General features: G+C 38.2%; 1 protein-coding gene across 1 annotated transcript; it reads right to left on the bottom strand.

Annotated features, from left to right (window-relative positions):
* Window positions 1-393: 393 nt before the first annotated feature.
* On the bottom strand, window positions 394-10,655 carry tbx20 (T-box transcription factor 20). The gene is made up of 8 exons (XM_085365870.1): window positions 10,426-10,655; window positions 9,271-9,502; window positions 8,267-8,431; window positions 7,138-7,246; window positions 5,049-5,207; window positions 3,905-3,981; window positions 1,641-1,753; window positions 394-738 (listed from the first exon to the last, which is right to left on the bottom strand). Exons 1-8 carry the CDS (start codon window positions 10,553-10,555, stop codon window positions 410-412), a joined length of 1,314 nt encoding a protein of 437 aa, XP_085221996.1. The 5' UTR covers window positions 10,556-10,655; the 3' UTR covers window positions 394-409.
* Between the last annotated feature and the right edge of the window lie 1,163 nt (window positions 10,656-11,818).

Genomic DNA, 11,818 nt, shown 5'->3' with positions numbered 1-11,818 from the left:
GGGAAGACAGGGTTTTCTACTTGTTTCTTTAAATAAGTCAAAGATCCACTTTCTGTTCAAGAAGGGCCAAGATCAAACATACTCCTGTTATCACCTTGCATTAGATTTTTTTAGTTTGTATTGAGGTCACAAGTGTTTGTACAGTGTCTTTTAAGCATTCGTAGAAACCACAGGATCTGCTGGTGTTTCCGCAGGTCCAAAGGATGGCGCCACAGTCCTTTTTTGATTGGCTGTCAGTACACCTCATCCTCTTTATGTCATGACCGTCACCTCACTTACTGTAGGTGAACTATTTACAAAGACCGAAGGGAAAGATACAAACTGGATGAGGAGTGAGGAAAGAGCTTGATGCTCCGAAACACGGGTGAGTGTCAGAGCGAGGTTCATCCATCTCCTCCCCAAGATAGAGTCATACAAATGGTGTCATCACAGTGGAGGAATGGCGGAGTCCCTGGATGGCAGCATAGGGGCCCTGCTGGAAGTAGTGGTGGTAGCGTGGCATGTGGAAGGAGGGGAAAGAGGGGCCGCTGCCCTGCATGGTTCCAGCCAGAGCGGTGGGTGTCAGCGGCATGCCCAGTCGGCTGTAAGGGGGCAGGGAGCCCTGGATGGGGTGGGGCAGGGAAGCGGTGCCGGTGCCCATGGCCGATAGGGACTGTGGGTGTTGAAAACCTGAGAAACCTGAAGTCGTGGTGACCCAGGAACTCAGGGAGAGGTTATCTGAGGCGGTGAACGCTGAGCCTACAAGAGACAGATGAATGTCAGTTCAGTTGGGATACAAATAGATTTCAGAAAAAGGCTCACATAAATGTAATAAAACTGGATTTAAACCAACTTTAAATTCCTGTCATGGTCTCTGGGATTTTTGTACTACATCTGCTGTATTAGTTTGTTTTGCCATCTTTCTAGTTTCCCTGATCTACTTTATTCTCCTGCATCTTTCATTATGTAAAGTGTTTGTCTTCATGTCTCAGTATTAGTTATTTATACTGTGATACTTCCTGCTTTGTTTTAAAGGTGAGTTTCTTGTTCTAGTTTTATTTTCTGCCTTTTTTGTTACTTAGCTGCTTGTTTTTTGGATTCCTGCTTTGTGTAGACATTGCAGTCTTATTCTTTTCAGTTATTTTTGGATGTTGCATCAGCTAAAATGAAGTCCTCTCTCCTGACTCTATGACGTTATAAAGCTCCAAACACCCCCCCCCCAAACAAACAGGTTTACATTTAGTAGAAAACTCAGATATTGGTCTTCATCTCAATACTATATCAAAATATCATATTTGTCATATATTGTGTATATGACAAATAGCCTCTATATTATTTTTATTATGCATTTTGTAGTTCTTAGTTGCTAATATACTTTCCAAGTATTTGTTCATTAGTAGCTGTTAAAGTGTTTTCTTCCCACATACACTCACCAGGTCATGTTCGGTTATCAGTGGCACTGTAATTATCCCTCAAATATTAGTACACCTATATTTTTTTAAATGGTAAACTTCCTTAACTTAAATTGTAACTGCAGAAAATGATGAAGAGAATGATGAGTTTCTATTTTATATGGAAGATGGAAAAAAAGGAAATGAAAGAAATCTACTAAATATAATGCTTTCTCAGGATCTGTGGTGTCTGCATTTATGAGTGTTTACCTCTGGTGTGTGAGGCGTGTCCATCCTCGCTCAGGTTCTCCTCGTCACCCGCGTAGGTTCGGATTGGCGACCGGGCGTATGAGTGCTTGTGGATCAGATTCTCAACACTTTCCCTACAGCAAAAGCCGAAGAGAGAGCCCCAAAATAAATCTCTTTTTGTCATTTTAAATATTTTAAAAGACATTTTTTATTTGATGAGATGCAGACTTAACAAAAAAGAAACTATGTCACTTTTTTTTGTAAAACATAATTTCTAGAATATTTGATTAGGAGCTTAATAAAATAGTTGCAGAATAGTTTTGTTGAATCGTTTTGATAGAAACTTCAATTATCCATTAATGTCTGACAACATAAAACAGATACAACATCAAGAGCAGAATAAAAATTTTTTAAAATGAGTTGGGTTTTTCACCTATAATCTAATGTGATAATGTTCAGGGGTTAGTGACACTGAAACTGACAGGTCACAGATTTATTTTTAATACCAGTGCAATTTTCTAGTATCTGCCTTTTGGTCCATTCTTTGTTTCTGTGCAGTAACAGGATCTTTCCTCTTTACGTGATGTTTTTTTGGCAGCATGTCTAAGTGTGAATTTCCCTTTTGTGTATTTTAACGTTTGTGTTGACTGTGCATGTAGATTTTGGTTTGTGTGTGCGTCTTCTGTGTGTGTTTACTATCCAACAAAGTGCATTAGCTCATTTGAGTCTTGTCAGACAGCACTTCTCAAACACAGTGACACAAATTGTTGCGGGGGGGGCGGGGGTAGTGAGTGTTCACGAGTGCGTGTGCATGGCTGGGTGGACAGGCAAGTGGTCTGCATCACGAGAGCCATGCGTTCACATTAGCAGCCCCCCTCCTTGCAGCCCCTTTGCCTCCAATTAGGTTAGGAAAGTGCAATATCTGTCAGCAGAGGAGTACAAATGTGTGTGTTTTTATCAGCGTCGGGCCCCTCCGGCAGAGGGGCCACCGTGAACTCCCACAATACGCAGCATCAGGCGGGAGGCAAACAAGGAGGGGAAGAGGCGGTTTCAATCAGTCATTGCAGCCAATTGAATTACAGTGTGTTTTAGTGCAGTGGCCGACTCCAGACTAATGTGATTTCTGCAGCTCCCTAAGATCAATTGATCTGGTCTAATTCACAGCCCTCAAAAAAGAGAAAGACAGAGGAGAAGAAGGAGGGAGGAGTGTTTGTCTGGCTGTTTTTCGACAGTCTCTGTTTGGGATATTTGATTGAAGGAAATGGGCAGATGGTCTGATTTTGTCAGCTGATTTTGGCCGTAGTGCCGGAATCGGGAATTACGAGAAGTGTGTGTTTTGGCAGCGTTCATAAAAAAAATCCTTTGGAGGGGTGATTTATAACTCTACGTGTGTGTGTGTGTGTGTGTGTGTGTGTGTGTGTGTGTGTGTGTGTGTGTGTGTGTGTGTATGTATATATATATAAAGGACAGACAAACTATTCTTGTTCATGCAGAATATAGAGAAATGAAAATAGAACATATAACAAAAGGAAAAGCAAGATAAAAGGACTGTGGGGGGGGGGGGGGGGGGGGGGGGGGCACAAGTGATGGGGGAAAGAAACGAGGATGATAGCTGGGAGTTTCAGTGTTTAAAATTTGTTTAAGATAAGACAGACAGAAATGAAGAACAAAGAAGCTAAAGAGGGAGGACAGAAAGGGAAGACTGAAAGAAAAAAGAAATACAAGGGAAGGATGATCAAGAAGGTAAGCAAAGAGAATGTGAACTAATAAATAAAAATAGAGACGAGGAAGAAGAAGGATACAACTAATACACAGACTAGAAAAAAAACTGGAAAAGAAAAAGTAAAATGAAAATTTTAAAGAAAAGGGGACAATGAAAAAGGATTGAGGGGAATCAAAAAAGGGAAAATAAAGAAAAGTACAGAGACCAAGTAAAAGAAAAAAGACAAAACTGGGGAGAAATATATAAACTATTTTTAAAAAATGGATGAATGAAAATTGAAGCAAAGACAGGGAATAAAAAGTAAAAGGGTTGTATGAAGACACAAGAAAACAAGAATAAAAGATGTGAAAGCAAGAACAGAAAGAATGACAGAGTACAGTATGTGGAGCATGGATTATCTGTTCTCCACTGACACAAACAGAGGGAAATAAACACTCCAGCTTCTGTATTTACTAATGAGCAGCAACCCCGGCTATCTAACACTCCCCCCTAATCGTGTATCTTATCCGTAGCGGTGGGGAGAGAGGTAAACAAACAGTGCAGGACCCAGAATCCCATGTACCTCTCCATGTCCGTCAGCCGCGAGGAGTCCCGGAAACCTTTGGCGAACGGGTTGCTGTCAATCTTCAGTTTGGTTATCTGGGAAAACACAGGAGCAGGAGAGTGAAACGAGTCAGTCAGGTCAGGTTTGACACCTCATTTTATTGTTTGGTTTTTTTTGAGTCAACATGTCTCTTCACGCTGGTTCTCTGCAGCTACCACATCCACAGAAGCCCAAAGCATAGCCAGGTTTTAAAGCTATTTATATTTTTTAATGTCTGTATGCATGTCTCCTCTTTGTGCTACAAAAGAAGCAGTAAATAAAGGGACACACAGGAAAAGCAGCACAATTTCTCAGCTCTTATTTCATTGACACTTTTACAATTAAATTGATTAAATTCTAAATGACCAGATTTATTTATTTCCACCAGCACAGCACCAAAAGGTTTGCAGGTCACAAAATTTTAATCAATTATTTTAGTTTTATTGGGGAAAACTGTGAGAATTTCACAACTAATTAAAAATCATAAGAAACGTGATTTTCTTATAGAAATTCTGTTCTGGATGAACTTCACCTACTTACAAGGTGCACAAAGAAGGGGATAAAGACAGCAGACAAGCTATTCAGCACTTTCATTATGCAGAACAACTTTGTTATTTGATTTACACATTCAGGTTAGCGTCATGGGGTTTATTACAGATGAAATTTTAAACTGAATAGGTATAGAAACAACCAACTGTATACATGTCCAACACATACACCCACCAATGAGGCACTAACAAAGATGAGCTTTAATTACGGTATATGGTGTCAATCAAATAACAAAGTTGTTCGCTATATTGTACTGTATATATTATTTACACTATACTGTCTTAAAGGCAGAAGTGGATGCACGCTTGAGCTTTTACCTGGTATCTCTCGATCTTCGTTAGGTCTAAAGTGCACTTTTAATCTCAACCTTTACCCTTTCCAAGGATGAGAAGTCCTTAAATTGCTCAGGCAGCACAACTCGCTGTGCTGATAAGGCCCATGTGATACAATCAAAGGCTCCAGATTGCCACAAACTCCATTTAAGAGTCAATCTTTATAATTTAAAAATTTCATGGGAACCAGCAGCAGATTTTTGGCAGAGTCCTTAAGCCTGCAGGAGTCAACAATCACTCACCAGCTGGTTCTGGTAGGCTGTGACAGCTGTGAAGACAGTCTCAATGAAGACGAAGGTGCGGAACTCCTCAGATTTGAGATTGAGCAGCGAGGCAGTGTGGTCCTTCTTTTTTATGATGTGGACCCGTGGCTGGTATTTGTGCATGGAGTTGAGGATGATCTGCAGAGGACAAGAAGAGCAAGAATTAGTTTACAGTGACATGTAGATGATGAAGATGATGATGATGATGATGATGATGTGAAAGCTCACTGGAGTCAGAGTGCATCAAGATCAAGTTCAGATATATTCTATTCGATTATGTATTCCATCTCTGCACCACAAAGCACTATTATTGTCCATTAAAACATACCAGGGAGTCATACTGTCGCAGTGACTATTCATTGTGTGAACACACAAACTTCAGTTTACTTTTACCCAATCCAATTCACACCCTTTTGCCGCTGGATATACTCGGCAATCCACAAGCGTTCTATTAATGTGCAGCATAAAATAGTTCCCAAACATTTCATCAAAGTTACAAATATAAAAACCAAATTACACTGACATTTGTGACTCATTTTAAAAGATTTCCACAAAGATGATCCACAAAATGAGAATTGACAAATGTATTTGAGAAAAGATTAATTTGCATGGAGGATAATTTTGCCATTAAAACCATAAAGAAAAAAAAAATCATTTTAAGCATTTAGTATAAATTTGAAAGGCTATGAACACGGGGTGTGTAAAGCTAAATAAAGTGAATTTGTATACAAATGCTGAGTCTTTCTAATCTAGCCCCTCCCTGTCATACTGTGGTTTATGTTTTATATGTGTAATTTTTTATATGTATATTACATTTGGTTATGATATATTTTCTCTTTTCTTGCTTCTCTTTATTTCCTTACTATGAATTGTAGTTTTGGAAAATAAAATAAATGAAGTATAAAAAGTATAATGCAATATGAAAACACTGCTTCACAGTAACTGGCTCAAGTATTCATTGTCAGAAAAAAAGGTTCAAGAAGCCCAGAGATGAAAAATTCATTTATACCTGAAAGTGATGTCTTCAAATTGGAAAACGTAATTTTCTGCTACAGGTAATCAAAATTTTATGCCGAATATTTTTTATTTTATAGAATATTATGCACATAACTTCAGTCTTTAAGAGTACAAAGTTATATTTCTGCACCACTTTTTGTTGTTGTTGGTGGTGGTGGTGGTGGTGGTGGGGGTGTGTTCATGTGTATATGTGGGCAATTATTCTGTTTATAAAGTTAAAAATTAATGTTTAAATCGCTTTCTAAATTCTAAATATATAATGTCATTATATTTTTGTGATATTTTAGTAAATTTCATGTCTTTACCGTTGCTGCTGACCTTTCAAATGATCAGACTTAAGCTGCAGTGTTACAGAAATAATGGCGGATGAGTATATAATGGGAATTTGTGTGCATTCAGTTTATATGATAGCATGAGAAGAATTATTGGGGTAAGAAGCGATATTACTGTTATTTTTTATTTTATTTAAAATAGTCTTGCAATGTATTATTTTGTATATATTATACGTTGTTAAACGCATGATATGTATTTATATGTATACACTGCATTATTTTTACTGCTGCATTCCACTGTTACTCGGCAGAAGAAAGAATCTGGCAAAACTAAAATAAATAAAAGGAGTGTAGAGCATTTTTAATTTTATGTGCTCATCACATTGTATATTTGTTTTGGAGACATCCACCTCAATAGATTCAATTGAGGTGCTATTTTTGGACTGAGAAAGTGCACACACCCTTTAAACTAATAATTGCCGCGTTTCCCAGACTGTGCCCTTCTGTTGACTTATTAATGGATGACAGTTATTATTATTATTTTTTCGGCACTGTTCTGGTCTCTGCTTGTCCTTGCCATGATGATGTCAGTGAAGGGAGGATTAAAAGAACAATTTGCTTTAAGTCGTATATTTCGCCTGAAATGAAGCTAGCTTAACTCATTTTCACGGGGTTTCGAAACACTAAAGCCTCCATGATGCTAGATAAATACTTGACGTGTTGTTTCGAGGCAAAAAGATGTGAAAAAAGAAAAGAAAGAAGAAAAATCAGGTGCTCACATGTCCGTGTTGGTCCAGTTCGTTGTTCGTCAGCTTCACTTTCTCAAAGGAAACCATTTGCTTCATCAGCTGCTCGCCGGTGAATGGAGAGTCTGGGTGGACGTACAACCTGCGGGGAAAAAGAACAGCACCTCTAATTGGCTGAAAGGCGTTCGTTTCCTATCCAATCAACGTTCAGCAAACTGGCAAATTAAGAATCGCTTAGCGACTAACCAATTAATTGAAATTACAATAAATACTGTGATGTAATAATAATAATAATAATTATAAGAATTTGTATTTATAATTATGAGGTTAAGTAGGCCTACTTTAACACGCCCTGTTTATAAATTCACAACAGCCGCTTGGTGTGAGATCGAATTAGCTACGCTACATGTAAAACTACCACAAAAAGTCATTAATGCCAAACAGCATTACACCTTTGTCAGAATGTTTTTTTTACTCAGTATTATTATATGTTGTGTTTATTTTATTTTGTAAGATTTAATAATTCCTAATCTCAAAAGTTTTAATAGGCTAACTATAGAAAAGTCGTTAATAAGCACATATCAATGCATTTTTTAATTGAACAGCATTTAAGTGAAGACTACAATCTTCATATGGGCTCTAAAATCCAGGTTCTTGAAATAAATGGCTAGCTATGTAAATAAATAAATAAATAAGAATGAATAGTTACTGAAAAGAGGCCTCCAAATGATCTCTTTCTTGAATCAAATCAATATAAGTCTGCTCTCCACTTTTTTATAAGTTGATTATATTTAGTTAAAGGTAAGACAAAATGTAACTGATTGTCAGGTTACATAAACAACAGCCTACCAGAAGAGAGTCAGCGGTGTCCATATTTTCATAAAGAATAAAGTTTGATATTGCAACTGAAATAAATCAGGTATAAAATATTCATAAGTGCCAGAAAAGAGCAGAATTATTAGCGAATTGTTCTCAGGTTTTTCGAATATCCACCCATTCTTCCAACGTAATTACGGTCATTTCATCTAACTTGGAAAGTCGTTCAAAATATTGAAAATGTCTTTGGAACATTTTCATATTCAAATTCAAGTCTACACAGAGGATTTTAAAAAAAGGGTATACATATTTTAAAAAGAGAGAGAGGGAGTTTAGGTCTGCCTACCTGGCGGGGAGAGGGGGGTCGGCCTTGCCGGCTACCAGCCAGGAGGAGCGGTGGTAAGCGTATCGGTAGCGCTTGTTGTCCACTGGGACAATGTCCATCAGCACGATGTACTTGGAGTCCTGGTCCACCCCGGAGAAAGAGACTCGAATGGTTGGAAACATCCTCCTAATGGTGTTTTGTTAGAGCAGAAAGAAATAATTGCTGAGTTAGAACACTGGTCTTTCTAAATGTAGCGCTTGCTAAAAAGATAATAAAAATAAATAAAGTAAATGCACAGTTAACTTTTTTTTCGGATATTCACAAACAGTTTGTGTTTTCAAGCCATACTCAGTGCAGGAATACAGCTCTGAGTAGTGAATTATTAATTTGCATTTGCTGGGTTTGACGCTACGCCTCACCAATGTCCGTAAATGTGTTAAATGCAGTTCAAGTTTCACGAATTCGTTCACAGGTCCTTAACATTGCCTCACGTTTCCCTTAAAACTACACCCATATATATATATATATATATATATATATATATATATATATATATATATATATATATATATATATATATATATATATAATTATTAATTTTGTGAATAAGGTTCACATCGACCAGCTGCAGTGTCTGCCTTTATGTTAAAGTAACCTGCGGTGTGTTTTTCAGGTGGCTCTTGGGTCAGTGAAACATTAGATCACGGTGTAAATGTCCTTTCACAGCACCTGCGGGAAGTCATCAGATGTCTGCAGCTTCCTGTTTAGATCGCTGCTCTATCTAAAGAAAAGTCAGACAGAGCTGCAGAAGAGCTTTATCCTAATTTTATTTTTTCAACTTTCAAAAGGCTCACAAAGAAGTTCCAAACAAAAACGAACCATAATTCATTTCTCTATTTGTATTTCTCACAATATCGTCTTTTATTTTTCTCTCATCCGTCTTTTTTCTGATATATTTATAGCCTATTTATGGGACAATAAATAGGTTACATCAAAATATGAAAATAAAATTAGCGGTAGTTTACCTTCCAGATTTGGTGATGATCATCTCAGTACCGAGCTCGTGAAATTTGTCCCACAGCTCTTTGGTCTCAAGGCTGCACGAGATCTTCGCCATCTCCTCGCTTGGGATGCCTGGATTGGTGGGGATGAGCGGCTCCGTGCACACGGCGGGCGCGCTGAAGTCCCCATGCCCGTCCAGGGAGGACAGGTCAGCCAGGGACTGCTGGTTGCAGGAGGACTTCTCCACGAATTGCTCTGTTTTATTTAATTAAGGTGGATTTGTGGAGAAACAGGGATGATTATTCTCATTTGATTTTGATGTCATCAGGAACAACTGCAAGATTTTGTCTTAAACAGGGAAAGCAAGTATGTAACCACAGTCTGCTAAAATATCCTGCTATGCTGTTGTGTTGCAGCATAATAAATGTAATAAATCTTTTTATTATAATACCTCATTTCTACTAGAGCGGCTTCTATCATGGATAAGGTCAAATAAAATAAACACACATATCAGCTCTGTAGAACACGTCTGTCGTTAATGAGAAGAAGCACAATTTACATTCTTACAGAAAATCTGAAAATTAAAGTGTAATACTTGTCTGACATGCCCGCTTTAAAGAAAATAAAAAGATATTTTGGAGAAGCAGCTCGTCTTTTGATTCGATTGGCAAAACAAAATATAAAGAATTAAAAAAGAAAATGCTCTTTAAAATACAGGGAAATTAAATGTTGGAACAATGAATGCGCAGGGTCAATTTAGAGCCTTTTTATTTGCAATCATTTAAATATTAAAAACTCTTTCATTGAACACATTACTTTTTGATTAACGTATATAATAAATTGCATGGATGTTTACTGTCACTCTATGTATCCTCGTGAATTTCCTTTTACATTTTACAGACTAGAACCTCACCTCACTGCTATCACAGTTCATCTTTATTTAATTTGTTTCTTCAGCATTTTCCTTTTATTATAACGCATCGTTATTTGTAAAATAGTGACTGATTTGTTTTACGGTTCCACATTTTTGAGGTTACAAACGCCATTCGTTGATAAACTCGCTTTTATTATTGGATGTTTAACTGCAATTCGAAGTAATTCGAAAGTGTAACCCCAAAACTAAACTCACGTTGAGCCTGTTTAAGTTTTCTGATTTAATTCTTCAATTCTTCTCTTACCCAGAGGCTTGATGGTGTTCTCCTCCGCCTCCTTGTCCTTATTGGGTTTCCCGCTGGACATCAGGGCTGCTATGGAGAAAGCATTTGCCCGGGATGAGAGCTGCGGTTTCGGGGATGAAGTATACTCCATGTTGGTGAAGAGACTGGAACAGAATATTCCCCTTTGAATAAGGAAAAAAAAATCCCCAGAAAGGCTTAACTCCGCCTGCTTCCAACTGCCAGCGACGTAAAGAAAAATGTGCAGGGAAATACGCAAAGTTTCTCCTCGATTTCGGCCTTTCTGCGCAAATACTCAGCTTTAAAACTTGTCACTTCGGAAACGCTTGTCACTGCCGAGTTGAGAGTCTTGCTGGATGCATGGTGAGAGAAGGCGGAGGAGGGCTGACTCCACAGACTTGTGCGCGTCCTGCAGTGCCAGATCTGAGGCCGGCTGCTCTATGGGACGCTTCACTCCGGCTCACCCTCCCCTTATAATTCCAGTCTGTCCTCCAATCGCTGCCTCTTTCTCCACGTCACAGTCCCACTGTCCCACAGGCACCCTGCTACCAGGCAGCCAATTAAATACCCTGACAGGGTTTCCTTTTCATGCCAAAGACCCCAGAGAGAGTGTGGTTGGAGAGGGCTGATGTGAGATTTTTATGACTGTCTGTACTCGGGTGATGACAGAAGGAAACGACAAACATATGGTTCGGAAAATGTAATTCTTTGCTGTCATTGCACAACACAAAGGAAAGAAATAAACAGAGAAATGTACTTTATATTTGGAGCCCTCTCAAGGACCCCCACCAGACCACATGTTGGGAACCACAAACCCAAAATGTCAACAACAGAGATTTTCCAGGAGATGTTTGCCCAAGATGGAGCTATTTGATAATTAATAGCAGAAGTGAGATGATGAGGAAAGCTTAACATACACAATATCTGCTCCTGTCACAATTATGAATTGATATGAAAGAAACACTGAAGCATTTTAGTCACATTTTTTAAAGTGGTTAAAACCTTTTTGGGTCACTCTTTCTTTTGGGTACTAACCATCCTTTTGAGATGACTGGGTGTTCCATATATTAACCCCTTCCTGCAGTGCTGCCTGGTGTGTGAACACACTCACTCACAATTCATTTATAGATGAAACTATCTATTCATGCCAGAAGTTATCATTTTTTGAGTTATATAGTTGTTCTGTAATTTAAAAAAAAAATCTTCCACAATGATTTCATTGTCTTACAGCTGACCCCAGCCTCACTTCAAGCTCAATAATTGTGGCTCTGTGTTGTTTAATGGGAATAACAGCTAGCACATCCAGCAACTAAAGAATGCTAAATATGGCCCCAAACTACAACTGGACAAGTTAGTGAGGTTTAAATATATATAAAAAACAAAAGCGTAAAATTAC

Source organism: Diplotaxodon limnothrissa, linkage group LG11 (assembly GCF_057381915.1).
Source record: "Diplotaxodon limnothrissa isolate DT_005_m linkage group LG11, D_limnothrissa_male_GT1.1, whole genome shotgun sequence".
Taxonomy (NCBI): Eukaryota; Metazoa; Chordata; class Actinopteri; order Cichliformes; family Cichlidae; genus Diplotaxodon; species Diplotaxodon limnothrissa.
This window is presented reverse-complemented; position numbering and strand designations above follow the sequence as displayed.

Bases quoted from the DNA above. Each gene is read 5' to 3' on its own strand.
- tbx20 (XM_085365870.1), bottom strand. From the start codon at position 10,555: ATGGAGTATACTTCATCCCCGAAACCGCAGCTCTCATCCCGGGCAAAT. The intron at 7,247-8,266 runs GTAGGCAGACCT...TTTTCCCCGCAG, and splicing joins GACCCCCCTCTCCCCGCCAG to GTTGTACGTCCACCCAGACT. The intron at 739-1,640 runs GTAAACACTCAT...TGTCTCTTGTAG, and splicing joins ACACGCCTCACACACCAGAG to GCTCAGCGTTCACCGCCTCA.